At 46.0% G+C, this 22966-nt stretch overlaps 1 protein-coding gene across 1 annotated transcript in view; it reads left to right on the forward strand.

Moving 5' to 3' along the window:
* MICAL2 (microtubule associated monooxygenase, calponin and LIM domain containing 2) overlaps positions 1-20551 on the forward strand; it is a 128978-nt gene extending 108427 nt beyond the window's left edge. The window contains exons 20-24 of the mRNA XM_006865823.1: positions 10162-10269; positions 11235-11421; positions 13144-13232; positions 17844-17946; positions 20511-20551. Coding sequence (XP_006865885.1) covers positions 10162-10269; positions 11235-11421; positions 13144-13232; positions 17844-17946; positions 20511-20551 — 528 coding nt within the window. The remainder of the gene's footprint in view (positions 1-10161; positions 10270-11234; positions 11422-13143; positions 13233-17843; positions 17947-20510) is intronic.
* The last annotated feature ends 2415 nt before the right edge of the window (positions 20552-22966 follow it).

Consider the following 22966-nt stretch of genomic DNA (forward strand, 5'->3'; position numbering starts at 1 on the left):
TGGGCCTCCATTCTGTCATCAGTGAGATGGAGAGACAGGTTCCTGGCTCCTGGTATAAAGAGCTATTGGGCTGGAGGCCGGCATTTTTGTCATCACCCTCACCAAGGCTTTAGGGTAGTTTGGGTGCCTCACCCCCAGGGGATGCTTCCTGCTGTGGAAAAGGCTCGTTGGCACACTTGACAGCTGTGAAAAGACACTTGATACCAGAGGTTGAGGGCACGTGGGCACCAGTCAGGCAGGCCCACACATAACTTCTCTCTGGCCTAGTCCCTTTTCCATGCGCTAGGCCCTTTGGATAGAGCAGTGAAGGCTCCCTGTCCCCCAGCTTGTCTCCCATTGTCAGCCTCAAGAAGGCCTGGCTTGGTTACTTACTTCTCACAGTAGAGGGCAGAGCTGGGGCAAGAAAGCCCCCAAATTTTCTAATTTCCCCAGCTTGGTTTCCAGAAGGTGTAAGTTCCTATATAAATCCCAGGCACGAACGAAGGAGGAGGCAGTCTGCCCAGGCAGTCTGCCCAGTCCCTGCTGGAGCTTGGCAGAGACTTGTCAGTGATGACATTGCCCTGTGCCATCTGCAGGCACATGCCACAGAGACCTGTGGGTACTTCTCCACTGGGCTTCTCAAGCAGCTTGAACCATCACCACTCATTAAATCAACAAGTAAACATTTGTCCATCCATTCAACACATACTTATTGACTGGCGAGGCTCTGAGGATATGGATCCATGAATAAGAGTAAAATCCCTTCTCTGGTGGGACTTGCATTCTAGTAAAAATGAAATAAAACAGCCAGCTGCCATCAACTTGACTCTGACTCTTGGTGCCCCCATGTGTATCAGAGTCAAGCTGTGCTCTTTAGGATTTGCAGTGGCTGATTTTTTAGTAGTAGATGGCCAGACCCTTCTGTAGTGGCACCTCTGGGGTAGACACCAATCAGCCTACCTTTTTGGTTAGCATGTTAGCCATGTGCGCTACCCAGGGACACCTTGTATTCTAATAGGATTAGATAAAGAATAAGAAATAAGTAAATTATACATAGTTTAGAAGACAATACTTCTGATGGAAAAAAAATGGAGCCTTTGTCCAGGATCTGGAGTGTGGGGGAGTTTAGTGGTTTTAAATGAGGTGGTAGAATGGGCCTGCCTGAAAAAGTCAGAGCTGGGTGGGAGCTGACACACAGACAGGGAGACCAAGCTCCAAGCAGAGACTAGAGCTCAGGGATTCTGAATTCCAATCCATTGTTCTTTCGCTGCACAACAAAGCCCATGTGCATTTGTGCACTTGGGCTAACCCACAGTCTTGGGTTCACATAGTCTTCACATATGGGAACTGGAGGGCTGAAAATGGGATGTGTCTGGGATGACAGACCCCAGGCCCTCTGACCCCACCTCTCCAGCTTTGTTCGTTGTTTCTCCCAGGTTAAGGAAGAACAATCACTCCCTGTTAGTTTGTATCATGACTGCTAAGCCAGCTTTGGCCATCAGATGATGGTGTAATTGAGCAATTTTAACAGCCTCCTGCTTATTAATTAAGGTTGATATGTTTTTCCCAGGAAGGCTGGAAACAATCAGGAAGCTATTAGAAGGGGCCAGCCTGGGACATTGGGCAAGTCACTTGCTTTCCTGGGCCTTAATTTCCTCATTTGTATAAAGGACCTAGGTTCAACTTTGTGCTCACAAACCCCTCCAGATCTGACTGTGAGTCAGTTGTAGGCAACTGAGATGAGTTTCTAGTCTTAGAAAGCCTTTTCTCCCCAGTACCACCTCCATGGATCTTCTCTGCTGGTTCCTCACTGGGCCCTGCACAGACTGAGTCCAGCAGAATGATGGCTTCCTGGGTAGAGAAGACTGGCAGCCATTTAGAGTAGGTCATGACTTGGTAACACTTCATGGTAAAGGTAAAGGACCTTCTTCCCTGGAGAGAGCCTTAGTGCTGCTTCCCAAAACATGGCTGATTGCCCAGGTATCCAAGCTTGCCTATCGCAAGGAGCCAGAGGAAGAAAACTGCATTTGGAAATGGATGTTCAGCCTTCTGGCAGGGTATGTGTCTCTGAGAATCCAGAGTGAACAGACCTAACAAAAGTTATCAGGGGGAGTATGGGTTATACTCAGTGAGAAAGCTGGGGCTTTAGACAAACATTTGGCTGCCCTGTCAACGAAGGTTAGATGGACATTTTGCCTTCAGAGTTGTCTTGTTGATGTTTTGGCCTTGACATTTAGATTCCACACTCTTCCCAGAGTTGGTCATTCAAGGTTCTAGGATTCCTATCTAGTTTTGTGCCCCCAATTGGCCCATTTGACTCACCCATCCCATTAAAATCAGCCCTCTTGTACTGGAATCAGCCTTCTATTAGCCCTTTATGATTTCCTTTCTTCAAGAAGGGAGGACACGACTGATTTGGCCTTTGGCATGGTTGCTCACCACTTGCCAAGTGGTGAGCTCTTCTCGCAAGAACAAGATGGCAGCTGAGTATTTACACAGCTGAGCGATACAGTGACTGCGTCACTTGGCTGCCAACTGTGGCGTGGTCCTCTTGGATCAGAAGAGCAATGTGCACTGATTGCAGAAGGCACTTTCCTGACTCTTGGGGTTGTTTGTTTTAAAACTGGATTCACAAGGTTTGCTCAAGAGATTTGCCTGTTAAAGGAAAACAATAGGAGAGTCTTGACTGGGCGATGTAATTTTGTTTCACCAGCTATGAAGTCTCTGGGATAGGTGTCAAGACTGCCTCCCACCTGATTGTCTCTCTCTGTCCTGGGAATAGAACTAGGCAGGCTCTTTGGGGGAACTTCTGTGTATACCTCCACTACAACTCCCCACTTCCACCCCTACCCCCGCTGGTGGGTTTCTAGGACACAGGGTCCTATAGAAATCAGACGAGTTCAGAGCACCATTTTCACTGTCTACCCTTGGACAAGTACTGAACCTCTTAGAGCCTCAGTTTCCTAGCCTATGAATTGAAAATGACAACAACCACTTTTAAGGGTGAATGGGAAATTGCAACAATCTAACGTGGTGCTGTAGGATCAGCACTGGATTGCTAACTACAAGGTTGGCAGTTCAAACCCACCAGCCGCTCTGTGGAAACCCTATACAGGGTCTGTATGACTCAGAACTGACTTGACAGCACTTAACAACAACATAAAAAAAAATGCCTGAAATAATCTAATATATGTTCTTCTGCCCTGGTGAAGGAGAATTCCAGAGGAAAACTCATTTACCTCAAATGCATATTGAGTTCTCTCTTTCTAAAGGTAAATCACCTTCAGTTGTTTATTCCTGTCCCAATCACTTATAAACAGGATAGCCTCAGTTGAGTTAGAACCTCCCAGAACCTCCGCTACTATTGTGAAGGGGATTTTAAGACCCACCTCTCATGATCATCACACAGTGTCTGGCACAAGGAGACAAGTGAGCAGACGTGGGCTCCCACTGGGAAATCACAATCCGAAGGACCTGTGTCTCAGATCTGAAAGCATCATTTCTAGACCCCTCAAACAAGGTAGTATAGTGGTTACGAATCGGGCTGCTAATCTCAAGGTCAGCAGTTCGAAACTACCAGCGGTTCCACGGAAGAAAGATGAGGCTTTCTGCTCCCATAAAGATTTATAGCCTTGGAAACCCTATACAGGGTCGCTATGAGTTGGAACCAACTCCACGACACATAACCACAACCACCAAACAAGGTGGTTTCAGTGGCCTTCCTGCCTCTTCCCTTGTCCTGAGAATATAGCTGAGGACTCAGTTTCAACAACCCTGTGGAGGTCGCCTCACCCAAGGATTCCTTAATGAGCAAAATCCTCACCCAAGGCGGCCCAGGCTCTGGTCTTCAGGTTGACTACCTCCCTTGTACCTCTTCCCCTTTCTGTGGACCCTCCACGCCAACACTCTGGAAAGCTCTCCTCTCACCCTGTCTGACCTGTGTGAGGTTGCCTCCTGCTCATAGCAGGCCAGATGGGCACAGGTGGCCCAGTTCTATGAAACATCACAGCCTGGACACCTGGTATGCTTGGTTGAGTTCCAGGCCCAAGGGGGGAAGTTACCATTGTTTGGACACAAATAGGCTTCCAAGCCTGTCTCCTCCTCCATTCATAGCATCTGCCCTGTGCCAAGAATATAGAGATGAATGCAGCAGGGAGCTCAAGCTGCCAGGGAGAGGGGTCACATCGGCCTTGCTAACTTCCAGGTATGGACATTGGAAGTCTTTGAGCTGGGAGCGTGAGAGTTGCTTCTCCTTTTGGAGGTCTAGTCATCTGATTATGACAAGAATGGTGTTGCCATGTTAGAATCCAGGTGGGTTCAGTATGACGAAGGTAGCCTACTCTTCCTGGGTGGGTCATACTGTTCGGACTCATGCATAGAGGGAAACCAAGCAGCCAAGGATTCCCCAAAGTGAAGGGCACACGTCCAGACGAATGCTCCATTTAAGAGAGGAATACAGATGTCCTAGAATGTGGAAATGTAACGCTACACAAACAGCAGTGGTTTGCGTGGACTAACTGCCCAGTGCCTGTGTGGCAAGCACTGTGTTAGACACAGGTTAGATTCTTTCATGACTCTTCTTTGTAGCCCTGTGAGATTAGTATTAACCTCCCCATTGCGCATATGAAGAAACTGAGGCTCACAGAAGAGAAATAGTCTACTCAAAGTTAATCTCATGTAACCTATGGTGATTGTTGTTGTTAAGTGCCGTCGAGTCGGTTCTGATCCATAGCAACCCTGTATAGGATTTCCGAGGAGCAACTGGTGAGCTTGAACCACTGACCTTGCAGTTCAAATGGTTTTGCAGTCTGGCACATTAACCCACAGCGCCACACAAGGACACAGTTATAGCAACCCAAAATGTCCAACCATTTGAGCTTGTTCTCATTAAGAAGCTTCAAAATAATTCCAAGAGGAAATTCCCCAATTCTTCAAAATGCTAAGAATGTTGTCTGGCATCTAAAGGAATGAAGATGCAGTCCCGTGAGGCTTGTCTTGGTTGTCTAGTGCTGCTATAACAAACACCGCAAGTGGCTGGCTTTAACAACCAGAAATGTATTCTCATAGCTTGGGAAATCCAAATCCAGAGCACCGACTCTGGAGAAAGGCCTGTCTTCTTTAAGCATCTGTAGGCCCAGGGTTCCTGGGAGTTGTCCAAGTGTCTTGGCATCCATCTGCCTCTGGATCCAGGAGCCTTCACATTGTGGGTGCCACAGATCCAAAGGATGCACTGCATTCCCGGTTCTTCTGTCTTAGTAGAAGTAGGTCCCTCTTTCTCTGCTCATCTTTCTCCTTTTACCTCTTGTAAGGTAGAACATGTTGCATGCCACAGTTTTGGAACTCTCCCATAAATGGGGTCAGGGTGGTAGTGGGCACTATAGGGTAAACACAAGGCGGCAGTTCAAACCCACCACTTGCTCCTTAGAAACCCTCTTTAACATTGCTGTGAGTCAGAATAGGCTCAGCACTTAACACCAACAATCACCCCACACTTCAATCCTCTTAACTGGTTGATCACATCATATCACATCATGGGGGATAGCTAAGCCACTGAGAATCCTGGTCCAGTCAAGTGACATAAAATCTGAACAACTATCACAAGCCTCCACAATTAAAATTCTTTTAAAAACTAGTGACTGGCACATGGTTATTTTGGGCTCAGTCATCATTTTGCCCTAATTCGTTCTGTTCAGATGGTTTCTAGTCAAATCCTAAGGTCTCCTCAGGAATGTCTATGGCTTGTCATTCCCATGAGCCAAGGTCCTCTGAGGATAACAATAACAGGATGAGGTTTCTGGAGTTCTGCTTTAGGAGTTTCTCCAGGAGTTGAGCTTCGCTCTGTTTCTCAGGATGCTGAGAGCCTGGTAAATATTCCCCAGTTGGCTATCATCCCCAGTTCCTTATCATCCATGTGCCTGTGGCTGCGACACAATGAATCCAGAAACTGAGAGTGAGTAGTAGAAACTCTTAGAGCAATTTGATATTGCCACACATTCAAGTGTGTGATCATATTTCTAGTAATTCATTTTTATTGTCTCCAGAAGTATCAGGTGGATTAGAGATTTTATAAGGAAAAAAAATCAAACCTGATGTTTTATTTGCCAATTCCTCCAATAGTGAGTCAGAATTTCCCTGTGACTCTACACTTCTACTTCTGGGTATGTACCCAAAGAGCTAAAATGCGTGCACACCAATCTTCATTGCAGCATTACTAACAATAGCAGAAAGATGGAAACAACTTACATATCCATTGACAGATGAGTGGATAGTTAGTGTGTGCGGTTCCCATTGAGTGGAGTCGCATTCAGCTGTAATGAGTACGAGAGTTCTGATAGATTTTGCCACATGGATAAACCTTGAAAACATTGTGCTGTTAAATGTTATCAACTATAGGATTTTCAGAGGAGTAGGTGGTAGGACACCAAACTATGGTTAGCAGTCCAGTACTCTGTTGTTAAGTGCCGTCGAGTCAATTCCAACTCATAATGACCCTGTATAGGATTTCTGAAGAGCTGCTGGTAGGTTTGAACTGCCGACCTTGCATTTCACAGTCCAGTGCTGATCCTGCAGTGCTACACCAGTTGTCCTATGCTAAGTGAAATGAACCAAACACAAAAGGACAGATATTACGTGATTCCACTGATACGAAATACCTAGAATGGGCAATTGCATAGACAACAGATAGCTTAGTGGTTTAGGAGATTAGGCTGGGGAGACCAGGGCAGCCCACAAAGCGGGGGCAGTTATTTAATATGTGGGTTGATGGGAAAGTTTTTAAGATTGTGGTGATGGTTGCACTGCAGTGTGAACACAGTGCCATTTAACTGTCCAATTAAGATCGTGAAAATGTCAAGTTTTATGTTACATACATTTTACCACAATAAAAAAGTTGTGCCTATGAGGAGATCCTGCTGTTAGAATACTGAAAAGAGCTAACCCCTATCCCCCAGGACTCCTTGACTAGTCTTTGGAGTGGGCTTCAAAGACCCCCATTATTCCTTGAAACAAGTTCTCCATCTCCTGGTTTCCCTGTGACCTCTCAAAGAAGTCCCAGTCTACCTTCTGGTTTTGTCCAGTGGTGATTCTGGGATGGTTTCCATCAGAATCAGAAAGGCTTGTGGGATACCAAGTGCAGATATTCTTAATGGTACATTTTGTTGTTGTTGTTTTGTTTAATAAATGCACAGTCTCAGGATTGGAATGTGAATGCTGGGAGATAGGAACCCTTTGGCTCCTAATGAAGGAGAGGACCAAGCACAGTCTTCATCCTGGCTTCCCCGGTCAGGTGGCCAGAATCTTGCCCTGCGCTGGCGGAACTTCTGAGCAGGTGGCTACTGCCGCGACACCCCAAGCCCTCTGTGTGCTTCTGTAATTGCTGTCTAAGTCAGGACTGTTCAGAGGCTTGGTAACACAAAGTACTTATTATTAGTTAAAGTGGTTAATAAAGTCTCATTAGAGAGATGTAGTTAAAGCCTCAGAGAGTACAGTTTCAATCTCTACTAACTCAGAGGTGGCAATAATTGTGTGTGAGTATCATGACACCACCAAGCCCGCTGGGAGACTGTTCATACCCTGGGCCAATGGGGTCAGTCACCCACGGGGCAGGGCGGGCAGAAGTGCTGAGAGTAAACCTGGGCTTGTCTGCCTTCCCTCCCTTTTTATTTCCAAAGAAACCCAAGAAGTACTTTGTCTCCAGGCCATATCTGAGAGGCCAGTGTTGGGAACTCCACTAGGGGGTGGAATACCAGGCAAACAATGGCATATTGTACAGAGCCAATGAACCTGCACCTTTCTTGGAAACAGATGCCAAGTTCATTGGCATTTGTGGTGATGGCGGTGCTGCTGTCGAATCAATTCCAACTCATAGTGATCCTGCAAATGACAGAGCCTGTGTATGCTTCCAGGCTGATCCCCCCTCATCTCTCCCAGGCTGGGCCTGCTTGTGGGTAGGAGTGGGAAGGGAGGGTCTGGCCCCGCTGCTATTGGCTGGTAAATGGTTAAGTGTGGGAAGTCTGATGAGGTCCCATTTCTCTACATCTGTGGTCGCTGACCCCCTCCAGGTGCAGCCACATTGCTAAGGGTCCCCACGAATCATCATACACATTGTCTGTAGTGGCAGATGTTTTGTTGGGGTTTCCTTAGAGCGATACAGAGTGATGTCTGCTGGTCTTGTCATTCTCACAAGCCCACCTGGCGTCCCTCTTCTACTCATCCCTCTGAAGTGCCAAAGTTTTACAAAAAGCTGATGAGTTGGCCTGGGTCCTGAGGTTGTATTCACCTTGCTGTTCCCTCAACTTGCTTCTGCTGCTGCTTTTTGTTATCAGCTTAGACATGCCCCAGCTGGGATCTCCCAAGGACAGTCTTAGGTTATTTTGTCCATACATAGGTTACTGTTATTTGTTGTCATGATCACTATTAACCTTTGCCCATAGGCCCTAAAGACTAAATGACTGCTTTCTCTGGCTACATCTCCCAGAGATTGATTTGGAGGGTGGGAAGGAGATGGGGAGCTTGGAGTAGGAGCAGTGTGTACAGACGCTCTCATCTTATAGTTGCTTCCCCCAAGAGCAGACAACCTGGGTGGCTGTCACAGCGGGTTGGGAAAGAGGGATCAGCTGTAGTTGCTCAGATGGCTGTAGGTAGGATTGGGCTGTGCTCCGTTTGGGCTGCCCCTACCCTTTGACAAATAAGTGGGAATCCAGGCATTTGAAGGTAGGGGTCACCATGCCCCAAGGAGCACAGCTTGCTAGCACACACTGACCACGAGGTGGTGCTCCCCGGAACCATATAGACAGCTGTCTCCCTCACTGTGAGCTGGCCTGGTCCCACACCAGCCCCAGGCACCTGGGCAAAGCTCCTCCCTTCTGCCTTCACCTGTCCACTGTGGGCTGGCCACTTGCTCCCCTCCCATGTACTGCTCTTGTTTGCAAGGTCTATGACCCTGGACTCGAGGGGCTCAAGGTGGGCCAGGCGTCACCCCCCAGGCAACAGGAGCTGAAGAGCCAGCAGGGCATGTCAAATTCAGGGGAAAACGGAATGGGAGGGGCATTTTCATCATCACCCAGCCCTGCTAAGTGCCAGGTGTGTGCACATAGCCTCACCAAAATCTCTAAAGAGTCCGAGCTGAGGAGTTAGAGACTTTGGGCTAGGTGATAGAGCTAGTACGTGATAGAACTGGGATCAGATCTCCCCAGGTCTTGTACTCAGCCACACTGCTCTAAAGAGGTCGGGTCCCGGAAGGAGTCAGTTTTATCAAGTGGATTTCTACTCATGGCAACTCCACATGCGTCAGAGTAGATCCATGCTCTGGGTTTTTCAGAATGAATTTGCCAGACCTTTCTTCTGAGAGCCCACTGGATGGATTTGAGCCTCTAGCATTCTGATTAGCAACCGATCCCATTCACCATTTGCACCACCGACAGTCACCCTCTGCATGAGGCCAGCTGCTCACTTATCCTCCTGTCTATAGGCTCTGGTAGCGTAGTGGTTACAAATTGGGCTGCAAACCTTAAGGTCAGCAGCAGTTTGAAACTACCAGCTGTTCCATGGGAGAAAGATGAGGCTTTCTGCTCCTGTAAAGATTTACAGCCTTGGAAACCCTGTACAAGGTTGCTATGAGTCAGAACCAACTTCACGGCACATCACGATGACGACAATAAGCTCTTGGTTCCTTATTTCCTTTTCTCCTTTGCTTGACGTCTCTGCGTCTCAGGTGTTTGGAGGACTGTGGTTATGCAGTGTGTGCTGTAGGCCTACTGATAGTCACTGGCCTGAGCTGCACAAGCCATCCAGCCCTGAATGAGGGAGGTGGTGAGCAGGCATCTGGCTAGGGCTCAGGAAACCTGGCAGAGTCCTGATCTTGGGTAAACCTCTTCCTCTCCTTTCTCTAGGATTTCTTTGTCCCATCTGTAAAACAAGCGCCTGGATGAGTGTCTGAAGGCCTTGTACCCCCAGTGGAGGGGTCCTGCCATTGCTGACCAGGCCGCAGGCTTCCATTCCTTCCTTTTCTCCGACGCAAAAATTCCCATCTCCTGCTCCCAGCTGCTACAGCTTTCCCTGGGACTTAGGGTCCTGCATGCTTGTGGGTGTGGAGTCCTCTCCCACACCCTCTGTCTAGTTCCCTTCTTGGTGCTAACTGGCCTCTACCTTTATTTCTGTTTCTCTGCCTGCCCTTTTGGTTAGCTGACAGTAGGGAAAGTGTCCAGAGGAATAGGGGCTGCTGCAGAAGTATTGGTCAATCTCTACATGAATGATCACAGACCTAAGACCCAGGCCACCTCTCCAGACTTGGTAAGGCTGTGCACCTCCTGGCGTCCCAACCAAGGTGTGCAGGCATGCGGGGAGGACGCCCCCACTCAGAGGTTCCCCTTCTCATGAGACAAGCAGGACAGAAGGGTCCAAGGAGGTTAAAGGGAGACTGAGTTTCCTTAAGATAAACTTCATTCTGCTTCCTCTAGTTAGAGCTGTGTGTGCCATTGCACAAGGCAGAGGACCATCTCTGAAGTTCAGAGCTCGGCAGAATGGCTCAGCTCAAAGGCCCAGCTGGAGCAGTCTGAATGATTGGGCATTCTCTGCCTTCATGACTAGGAATTAAATAATATTTAAAAACATCTCTTTTCTCTGAATTCTCCTCTTCTGCAATCTAGGCTGCTTGCTGCCATCACCGGCAATTTGAGCTGACAATTCTTTCGGTTTCCTTTGGATCCATTTTCCCAACATCAGCCACGTAAACCCCTGCCCTGGCCTTGCCCACTCTATTTGCATTTGGAAATTTGATGGGCAGACTGACAATACTGGTGGTCTGTAGGACTCAACCTACTGGTCTTACAGTTCTCGTGGACAATATCAATACCACCAGCTTTCCTTGCCCAGACTGCCACTTCAGGAGGGCAAGGACATGCATGGAAGGTGTCCTCATCAGAGCCCATTTCATAGGTTTACTCTGCTGAGACTGGTCCCTGGGCAGACTTACTTGGAAGTGATGCTCCTCACCCAAAACCACAGTACCCAGTTTATGGGGAGAACCCTCCCTGGGCCGCCTTCTGCCAGCCTGTCTGTCTGGGAGCCCACTTCCCATCAGCCCCTGCAGGGAGGCTTCTGTGTTGGGATCATAGAATCCCAGGCCTCACTCTGTGCTACATCTCTAGCCACACAGTCCCATGGTCCCATTTGGAATTTTAAAAAGCTGAGGTCAAGAGTTTGAAGAAGAGGGACTAAACCTTAACACACTGCTGTTCTCTCCCTATGCCCATCAGGATGGTATACGGAAGGTGTGCCCGCTGAACCTGGGCGGCAGCGATACCTGTTATTTCTGTAAGAAGCGTGTGTATGTGATGGAGCGGCTGAGTGCAGAGGGGCACTTCTTCCACCGTGAGTGTTTCCGCTGCAGCATCTGTGCCACCACCTTGCGGCTTGCCGCCTACGCCTTCGACTGTGATGAAGGTAATTCCAAAGGCCATGGCCTGGGACCCCCAGCACTTCCCAAGGAGCTCCTGCTGGAGACGGGGCTGCCCATGTAGACAGAGCTTCTGATAGGAAGGGGAAGCTGTCAGTACCTATGGCAGACCAGGCACTGGTAAGCACCTGCTTAGTGCTGAGTGCTTTATGTACATTTCCTCATGTCACCTCATCACCTCTCATCACCCTTGTGTGGCTGAGAAAACCAAACCTGATAACCTAGAAAATGGTTCAGCACCTCAGCGTGGTGGTGGTGGTGATGTGCGGTGGAGTCAGTTCCGAATCATAGTGACCTTGCAGAGGGTTTCCAGGACTGTAAATCTTTACGGGAGCAGAAAGTCTCATCTTCCATGGAACTGCTGGTAGTTTTAAACTTCTGACCTTGAGATTAGCAGCACCTCAGCAGACATGTAATATAACCCAACCAATCCGCTGCTGTCACGTCAGTTCTGATTCATAGTGACCCCGGAGGGCAGGGCAGAACTGTTCCATAGGGTTTCAAGGACTATAAATCTTTATAGGAGTAGACAGCCTTGTTTTGCTTTTGCAGAGCTATTGGTGTGTTTGAACCATCAACCTTAATGGTTAGTAGCCCAGCGCTTAAGCCACTGTACCACAAAGGCTCCGAGAGTTTCATTGTTGTTGTTGTTGTTAAGTGCCGTCGAGTCGGTTCTGACTCATAGCGACCCTGTACAGGGTTTCCGAGGTGGTAAATCTTTACGGGAGCAGAAAGCCTCATCTTTCTCCCGTGGAACAGCTGGTAGTTTCAAACTGCTGACCTTAAGGTTCGCAGCCCGATTTGTAACCACAATGCTACCAGAGCTCCTTAAATGGTGGTATATTATTATTTGACATTATTTATAAAATATTCATTATAAAATGACAAATATAGTAGCCCCCCTGTGGTAGGTGGCCTAGTGGAGCTCATTGGTGAAGGAGATGTGCTCACTAAACAGTGGTTCTTTAAGTTTCAGCACTGGATATTTGAACATTCATATACTAGGGGACTTCAAAAAGTTCTTGGAAACAATCCACTATCTTTTAACTCCATTTTCCATGAACTTTTTGAAGCCCCATCTTATCATGAGATAAGATAGCCTAGTGGTTGCAATCCTGTCCCCTCATAGTAAATTTTCTGGAGTCAATGGCCAGACTGTACCACTTACTAGCCACAGAACCTTGCGTTAATTACTGAACCTGTTGGGCCCTCGGTTTCTTCATCTGTAAAATGAGGATAATAGGATTTCACTTATCTGTAAGGTTGTTAGGAGCATGTATGAGTTCCTTCACATGGAGCATTTAGAAGGGTGTCTGGTATGGAGTAGGTCCTGCCTAAGTTGTTGCTAGTGTTGTCATCATTACCCTCCCATCACTTTTAGTACATGCCTGCTGAGGGGCTGAATGCATTACCTGGCTTCTCAGGTTTGGGTGTATGACATTGGCTATTGCTGGTAGGAGAGCCATGTATAAGGAAGGCTTTCCTGGGGGGCACCAGGAGTCCTGGAGAGTGTGTGTTCCATCATCAGGAACCCCCCTGTCCTGCTGCCTTACCTCAATTCCCCTACTTTAAGGCAGCTGACAGAAATCATTTCCCAAGTGGACTTTTCTGAGACAGATACTGGTTGTCACTTGGCTTGTGTCTGCTGTGTCTTTGGTTTACAGGAGAAAAAACCTGGTGTGTGTCTGTGTGCCTTTCTCTTTTTACAGATAAATTTTACTGCAAACCTCATTTCATCCACTGTAAAATCAATAATAAACAACGAAAGAGACGGGCAGAGTTGAAGCAACAAAGAGAGGTATGTTTTGTCTCAAAAGTGCTGGTGAGTAAGGGAAGAAGAGAAGCTTCTCAAGGATCCCTCAAAATATGGGCCAATGTTTTTGACAGAGAAGGGAATGAGACTCGCATAAAAATGAGAATCTCTCCTTCGTGCTGTGGATGGTCCCTTTACCATAGTTCTGCCCAGCTGACCTCTGGGGTTTGCCCATTTCCAGATGCCAGCTCCCAAGTGAGTGGTTATACTGGTTTCTCTTGAGAAGTTGAGAAGACCTATCCCATGTACCAGGGATAGAATGATGTTCCCAAACACGTGAAAGTCATGTACCATCTATGTGGCTAGGCCTCATCTTACACAGAGATTTTTTGTGTGTGGGATTCAAAGGCCTTTCCTGAGGCTTTTGGATGTCAGCAAAGTGACAAGCACACTGAATTTATGGTTAGCGCCCCCTCTGGCATTCTGGAGTCCTGGTGTAGCACTGTAGGATAGCACTGGACTGCTAACCACACTGTACAGGGTCACCGTGAGTTGGACCACCACTCATCTGTCAGTTTGTCGTACTGTGGTGACTTATATGTTGATGTGATGTTAGGTGCTATACCACTGGTATTATAATAACAGCAGGGTCACCCGTGGTGGACTGGTTTCTGCAGCACTTACTCAGACTAGTAAGAAAGAAAGACTACTTCTGAATGTTTAGCCACTCAACATCTTTGGAATAGCAGTGGAACAATGTCAGATATAATGCCAGAGGATGAAAACATTACGAATAGCACCAGAATATTGTCAGATACAGTGCCGGAAGATGAGGAGACACTCAAAATACAACTGTGGGAGCACTGAGTTGACCATGATGATGCCAACAGAGTAAAGCTTTTGGGATCTTAGTTCGCTGATGGGGACACAACTCAAACTGAGAAGCCCCAACAAACTTCAATTAATGATCAGTATGTGGAATGAACAAAGTATGAATCTAGGAAAATTGGAAGTTTTCCAATTTTGGAAAAAATGAACTAGAACGCATAATGATTGATATCCTAGGCATTAGTGAGCTGAAATGGACTGGTATTGGCAATTTTGAATCTGACAATAATATGGTTTACTAAGCCGAGAACAACAAATTGAAAAGGAATGGCATCACATTCATTATCAAAAAGATCCATGTTGAAGTACAATGCTGTCTGTGGTAGAATTATATCCATATGTCTACAAGGAAGACCAGTTAATACCACTATTATTCAATTTATGCACCAACCACTAAAACCAATGATGAGGAAATTAAAGAATTCTATCAACTTCTTCAGTCTGAAATTGATCAAACATGCAATCAAGAAGTATTGATAGTTACTGGTGACTGGAATGCAAAGGTTGTGATAAAAGATCATCTGTCATTGGAAAATAAGAGTTTGGTAATAAAAATTATGTGGGAGATTGCATGATTGAATTTTGGAAGACCAATGATTTAGTCATTACAAATACCTTTTTAAGCAGCATAAAGGGTGAGTATACACATGGACCTCACCAGATGGAATACATAGGAAACAAATGGACTATATCTGTGGGGAGAGATGATGGAAAAATCAATATCATCAGCCAAAACAAGGCCAGGGGAAGACTGTGGAGTAGACCATCAATTGCTTTTATGCAAGTTCAGGCTGAAGCTGAAGAAAATGAGAACAAGTTCATGAGAACCAAAATATGACCTTGAAATTATCCCATCTAAATTTAGAGATCTCAAGAACAAATTTGATGCAATGGACACTAACCACTGAAGACCAGAAGAACTGTGGGATAACATCAAGAATATGCTACAGGAAGAAAGCAAGAGATTATTAAAAAGATAAGAAAGAAAGAAAATACCAAAATAGATGTCAGATGAGACTCTAAAACTTGCTTTATAGCATAGAGATGCTAAAGTGGATGGAAGAAATGAGGCAATCAAAGAACTAAATAGAAATTTTTCAATGGCAGCTCAAGAAGACGAAATCAGCTATTATGATGAAATGTACAAAGTCTGGAGTTAAAGATCCAAAAGGGAAGAACACGCTCAGTCACTATTTCTCAAGCTGAAAGAACTGAAGGAAAAAGTCCAAACCTTGACTTTCAATATTGAAACACTCCATGAACAAAATATTGAATGATGCAGAAAGCATCAAAAGAAGATAGAAGAAGTACACAGCTATTGTACCAAAAAGAAATGGTTGATGTTTAACTATTTCAAGAAGTAGCATATGATCAAGAACTGATGATACTGAAGGAAGAAGTCCATATTGTACTGAACGCATTGGTGAAGAACAGGGCTCCAGTAATTGACAGAATACAAGTTGAAATCTTTCAACTAACTGATGCAGCACTGGATGTGCTCACTCATCTATGCCAAGAAATTTGGAAGACGGTTACCTGACCAACCAATGGAAAGAAATCCATATTTATGACCATTCCAAAGAAAGGTGACTCAACAGAATGAGGAAATCATCTGGTAATATTAATATCTCATGCAGATAACATATTGCTGAAGATAATTCAGAAACAGCTACACAGCACATAGACAGGGAACTGCCAGAAATTCAAGCCAGATTCAGAAGAGCACATGGAACAAGGGATATCGTTGTTGGTGTCAGATGGATCTTGGCTAAAAGCAGAGGATACCAGAAAGATGCTTACTTATGCTTTATTGACTACGCGGAGACTTTTGACTGTATGAATCACAACAAGCTATGAGTAGCAATGCAAAGAATAGGTATTCCAGAACACTTAATTGTGCTCATGAGAAACTTTTGCATAGACTATCAGAACAAGGGGATACTGAATGTTTTTTAATCAGGAAAGGTATGCACCAGAGTTGTATTCTTTCACCACACTTATTCAGTCATAGCAAATAATCTGAGAAACTGGATTATATGAAGAAAAGCATGGCATCAAGACTGGAGGAAGATTCATTAACAAACTATGATGCCCAAATGATATAACCTTGCTCGCTGGAAGTGAAGAAGACTTCAAATGCTTACTCATAAAGATCAAAGATTATATCTTACAGTAAGGATTGATTGCACCTCAATGTAAGGAAAACAAAAATTCTCACAACTGAACCAATAAATGGCATCATGAGAAATGGAGAAATGATTGCAGTTGTCAGAGACTTCATATTGCTTAAATCTACAGTTAACACTCATGGAAGCAGCACCCCAAAAAATCAAATGCCATATCGCATTAGGCAAATCTGCAAAAAGACCTCTTTAAATTGTTCAAGAGCAAAGATAGCAGTCTGAGGACTAAGGTGAACCTGACCTAAGCCATGGTACTTTCAATAGCCTTATATGCATATGAAAGTTGGACAATGAATAAGGAAGACTGTACAAGACGTGATGCCTTTGAGTTATGGTGTTGGCAAAGAATATTGAAAGTACTGTGGACTGCCAGCAAAACAAACTCTCCCCTAGATGAGGTATAGCCAGAATACTCCTTAGAAGGCAGGATAGTGAGACTTCATCTCTCATACTTTGGACATATAATCAAGAGGGATGAGTTCCTGGAGAAGGACATCATGCTTGATAAAGGACATTAGCATAAAAGGGGAACAATCCCAACAAGATGGATTGGCACCATGGCAGCAGAAATGGGCTCAAGTATAACAGCAATTGTGAGGCTGATGCAGTATGGGCCAGTGCTCTGTTCTATTGTGTACAGGGTTGCTATGAGTCAGAGCCGACTTGATGGTACCTAGCAACAACAATCACATGAGTTGGAACCAACTTGACAGCACTTAGCTATAATGCAACAGCTGCTTGATTAATCACCTGCAGGAACCCTCAACTTAAATGGGGAAACAAACTAAAATATATGAAGGAAAGGTAAATCACTCATAACCACTCTATCCTAACATTGCCTTGCAGACTTTTTTCCTTTTTGAATACATTTTAACCTAGTTTGAGTCCTCCTAAATCTGAAGTCTTTTTTTTTTTCCCCCACTAAGAGTCTATCAAGAGGAGTTTCTAATGACACTAAAAATTCTGTGGGAGCGTAACTTTAAACGGCTCTACAAGATTCTATTGTATGGATAGTGATTATTTAACTACTTCCATATTGTTAAACTTTTATGTTCAATATTTTTAGCTTGTAAGTATTTCTTGCAGCAAACATCTTTATACTCGTCTTTACCCATCTCCTTGTTGTTGTTATTGTCATTGCTAAGAGCTGTGCAATAGGTTCTGACACATAGCTACCCTGTAGAGGGTTTCCAAGGCTGTACATCTTTGGTGGAGCAGAGAGCTTCATTCTTCTCCCGAAGAGCAGCTGGTGAGCTCAAACCACCATCCTTGTGGTTTGAAGTCCATTGCTTGTCCTACAGAGCCATGTAATCTCATAGCGTATATCCTTAGAGGTAGGGTTGCTGAGGGAAAGGGCATGTATGTTTTGAAGACTCATGAACTCTGTGGGCAATTTGTCCACCATGAAAGTTTTGACCTTATTCAGTACTCTCTTCTGCAGTGAATGGGAAGCTGAAATGATTTGGGGGCTGCCTGAAAAATACAGGGTCTACCAAGTTCACTTGTTCCTGGCTATCTTAGCTTTGTTAGTGGATCTTCTGTGACAATTATGGACTAAATGCCTGCATTTTTGTCTCATTCGCAGGAGGAGGAGACTTGGAAAGAACAGGAAGCCCTTCCGCGAGAAACTCCCACTGAAAGTTCTTGTGCAGCCATAGCCATGGGCACCCCAGAAGGCAGCCCCCCAGGTATCACCACTTCCTTCTTTAGGAATGTGCTAAGCCAGCCTCTCAGGGTGCCCAGGGACCTGCTTAACATTCCCTCAAGTCTCCTTAACTGGATGCAGGGGCTACTGCACCAAGCCGGCACCCATATCAGGGACAATGGTTACAACTACTGCTACACATACGAGCTCCTGAGCCTAGGGCTGCCGCTCCTCTGGGTGCTCTCTGAGGTCCTGGCCACCATGTACCAGGAGGCGGAAGCTTCCCTCGAGAGCATCCGCAACTGGCTACTCAGGTGCTTCCCAGTCAAGCTCCACTAAAACGCTGGGCTGGCTCCAGGATGCCTTAACATTTCCAGGGGTGAGGTGGCAATGTGCTGGTAGTTTTCCTAGGCTCTGGCATGTTGCAACCACTTAGCTCAAAGCCAAAGAGGTTTACACGGTCACCTCCACCTGGCCTTGTCAGGGTGAGCATCTGCTCCCAGGGCTAGGACCAGGGCTGACATGAGATGAAGGATGTTTTCTAGAGCTTTGTATTTTTTTATACCAAAACGAGCCATATTTCTGGGTTTACATTTCAATTTTTAACTTTTCATAAGCCAAGAAAAGGTTTATTGTTTGTTTGTTTTTCCTATGAGTGTCAAGTTTTCTAAACACGGGTTTGAATTGGATAACTGGTATTCTATGCCCCCTTTGACATGGCTATGATTTGTAATAGTCACTGTGTACCAGGTGAATGCTTTGGGGGCATGTATAGAAAGTGAATGTGCCATCTTTGACAAGTGCCTTTAAATGTATGTACCCAGATGTAACTTCTCAACGGGGAGCAAATTCTGAAATGTAAAAGCTTACTTCTGTGATAAGAGAGTAGAATGGCAGAGAGATAGAAAAATGTGCGCTGGCAACCACACTTCCGTAGGGAGGAGGATTGTTTTGCTCCCTTGTTTTAATGTAAAATAGTAGCTTACAGGATTGTTTTTTAATACCAAATCACAGCCAAAAGCCATAGAATCACAGGGTTTGAACCAGATTGCTGCAAACATACCATTTTTCCTTCCCACTAATAAACAGTGAAAGCCCATGGCTGCTTGATCACTGGGTGCCTCATCACACTGATGCAATGCTGAAAGAGGAGCATGTCAGCCGGTGGCACTTCAGCCGTATAACTCTGTGTCCAGTCCCCAGCCCTGGCTGCAGGCTAAGCCATGCCTACTCAGGGTCCATAGCGGTCAGACTGAGCTGCAGGATTTGCCCTCTCCCACCACACCCTTTGAGTCTGAGGGTGTTTGTTACATATCAGGGTAGTGCTGGGAAGTGGGGCCTGCCCAGTCAGTGCCTCACCTCAGCTAACAGTTCCAAACATTTCCACCCTTCCCTAGAACAGGCCTCTGTCTGACCTCTAGGGGGCAGCCACTCTGTGTCTTAGCTTACAGGGAAAGCTGGAACTTGAAGCTGTTTGTTGACAGATTCAAAGAAAATAAGTCATATTAAGGGCAAAAAACAACAACAATAACAAAAAAAAACAACCCAGCAGGCATTGGGTCTTCCAGCATTGTTCACTCTGAGTATCTGGGAAAGTTCTCCACTCTCCCAACACTACTCTGCCCAGTTATGCCATCTGCAGATCTGGGTTGAATAATTGAGAGGCAGATAAGAAAGACCCCTCAGCCCTCTCGGCACACCCAGAGTTGCTCAGCACAGGATAGCTCCAGGCAGTTGTCACTAAAGTTTCCTCTGGCATCTGTGAGCACGGATCCCAGTGTGCATTTGGAGCCACGGCTCTTGAGAGCTTTCAGAGGGTGAGATTCTGTAGGGCAGGAAGAAGGAGGGATTATTTCTACACTTTGCTGAAGTCCATGGGAGAAACAACAGGGGCTGGTTATGGTGCCTCTGATCTCATAGAGACTGTTCTCCATCTCATGCCCTGCACTGTGTCTGCCAGATTTTTTTGTGATTTTCCTGTTTACTTGGTGGGAGTACCCTGGCCTCATTTTATGTCTGCTAATAGAATGTAAACTTTGGAGGTTGTGATATTCCTGTTATATGTGTTGCTCATCCTGGTTATTGTTATGTACCATCAGCTCAGGGTGGGCTGAGATGCTTTGTGGAATAGAATGTTCCATGAAGCCTGAGTTAGAATCTCTTAGAATAACATTCATATCCAAGAGGAGACTGATTTGCATTATTCTGGTGAGATGTTTGTATACTCTGAGACCTTGAACCTTCCTGGTGGGCAGTACCAAAATACAAGGGTGGGTACCAGAGGGGCGGACCTCTCCATGCCTCCATAACATACTCAAGAATGAACACGAGGCACCAGAGGGGCATTGGGCCAGAGAGCTCTGAGTGAAGGAGAGTGGACTGTGAGTATGGAGTGGTGTCCACTCCTGTAAATAAGCATCTGGTCACCAGAACGGTTCATCTCTCTTAAGCAAGCAGTAACTTATTTAGGGATGTCTTCTTTAGTTTCAATGGTTACTTTATTCTCAACTCCTGTGCCTTCTCATGTCAGCTGTTTCTCTTTTTTCTCCCAGCCTAAGTTCTCTCTTCCTTCTTTCTCTCTTTCCAACCTTACACTGTGGCCGCCAGTTCATTTCAGCCTTCCAATGCTGCACCCACTGTTTGGCTGACACACTTCCACTCAGAGGTGACTGGTTTTTCTTGCTGATTTTCAAAGAGTGTTATTAACCCCTGACCCGCTTTCCATGCCCCCTACCCTTCCCGACGTGCGGTACGGTTTGCGCTAACTGTGAGTGTTCTGCGTACTAATAGGCTCCTTCGGTGGCATGGTCATTTAACAACATGGATGGTGCTCAGCTTGCAGGTTGTTTCTAGTTCCTCTTCTCTCTGAGCTAGCATCCCCTGTCCACACTCCAAGTGCATGGCTGCCCCTTCTCTGTTTCGTAGGGCTGCCTGCATGCTTCCCCATCATATTCAGGAAGCTATGTGCCTCCAGGGGAGGGTTCACTGCCTGTTTGTTCAACAGTTCCAAAGAGAGGACCCCATCCCTTTTAAGGCCACACTTCAATCTAGAGACTGCTAACAAAACACACTTATGCCAGCATCTTCTTAAATCCGTTCGAACATAAAATTAGAAGTCAAAGACCAGAGGTGATTCTTTTGGAAGCAAATTCAAAAAGGAACAACAACAGCGTAAAAGGTACTGAGAGGCTTCCTTCCCAAGCGCCACCAATGTATTCTAGACACATGCTCACAATTATTCTAGCAAATCCATTCTCTGCTGCAGACCACACTATAGATCCAAGAGTTTTGCTGTGACTCTTTCATCTTGCTTGATCCCTAAAGCCCCAGATGATGGAGAAGCTTCAATAGAGTGACCTTCCTCCCAGGCCAGAGTGTCTAAGAAAGAAGGCAGTTTCCCTGTCCCTGTAGCTCAGTTCAAAACACATTTTCCTGTAGACTCCTTTACCTGGAGCCATAGAATCACCAAAGTGCTCTTAGAGAGTAACACCCCTGGTATCATGAAAATGTGATAGACCAGACCCCGCCATCTCAGGCTGCAGTTAGTGTCTGTCTTGCATGAAGCCCCGAGCCACCGTGGCCTTGGGGCCTAGCTGCATGCTTCATCCCTGCTGCCTTGGTACAGATCCTGGCCAGTAAAAAGTCACTGCTCTTGTCTTGTCTTCTCTTACAGAACCTCTTCCCCTTTAGAAAATGTCCACCAAAGAGTGTCTCCTCCCCGTCAGCCTCCTCTTTCACTAGCTCCCCCATCTCATTGCAACGCATGTGTGTGACCTTTGGTATCATTGACAGTGCCACACGGAACCCTGTATTTTGCACACAGCAAACAATGTGTAGCCTTATTTATGGTATTTGATGCTGTAAATGAAAATAAATATGGTTCTTTATAAAGCTCATTGTTTCCTCTCTTCTTTGCCGTGGGAGCTTCTAAAACCTCAAACACAGGGAGTAGTTTAGGGGATCAATCTTCCCTAAACTGCTGGCAAGACTTGCACTTGTGGTGACAACGGGCTCTTTGGGGCTATGCTGGGGCACTTTGGGGGAAAAATATTACCTTGGGGTAATATTTGGAAAATGTCACCACTGCTCCTAGGCCAGGCTTTGGGGACTCTTTCCTGAAAGCTCATGGCACCTTTCTGCTCTAGTCTGGGCATAGCTGGCCAGGGATCAGTGTCACCTCAGCTTTAGGGACAGACTGTACTGGCGTCCACTTGCACCAGTGTCTTCTACACCTCTCAAGCCATGGACCTACCGAAGGACCTTACTTAGGAACCTGACACAGACTAGGTCCCAAGGTAACAAAGGTTGCTCTTGAATATGCTGTGCTGGCCCAGCTGACTGGTGGGTGAAAAGTAGGAAAGAGAGACTGGACACCAGTTTCAAGGTATCTGTTAACACGGCACATGTGCCCTCCAGATGGAGAGCCAGTCAGTACCCTAAGGGAGCCTCCCTGATAGGCTTTGGTCACTCAATGTCTTATGCTGTGAGAACAGCACCCCTGGAAAGCTCTAGTAAACTCCAGGATGTGTTCAAGGAAGGATTTGGAGTCTCACTTGGCTAGCCTAAACTGGATCAAAGAAGTCTGCTTTGTACAGCATTTCTCCTCAACCTCCCTATAGCAAGCCACCTGCCACTGTCAAGCTGAATGTAACTGAGCTTCTGACACTGGTATGACAAGTCACCTGTGAGCTCCAGGAGGGCCCTCGGACTTTCAAAGAGGGATTTCTGGGGCCTTAGACCTCTGGCAGCTGAATCTGCCCTCAGAGCTGCATCAGGCCATAACCCAGGTTCCTGGGTCTCTACTCTATACCCAGATGTATTTGTTGCCTTCCCAGCAAGGAAGACTGTTAGAGATATATTCATTCACTTATTCAACAAATACAAGGGAGCTTCAAAAAGTCGGTGGGAAGATTCCATTATCTTTTCATTCCATTTTTCCACAAGCTTTTTGAAGTCCCCTTGTATTAACATAAATGTCCTAACATTGTTCACGATCCTAGGAATACAGCTGTGAGCCAGAGCTGTAAACCCTGCTTCTCCTCTCCTTGTGTCTTGGAAACTGT

Source organism: Chrysochloris asiatica, unplaced genomic scaffold (assembly GCF_000296735.1).
Source record: "Chrysochloris asiatica unplaced genomic scaffold, ChrAsi1.0 scaffold00083, whole genome shotgun sequence".
NCBI classification, from domain to species: Eukaryota; Metazoa; Chordata; class Mammalia; order Afrosoricida; family Chrysochloridae; genus Chrysochloris; species Chrysochloris asiatica.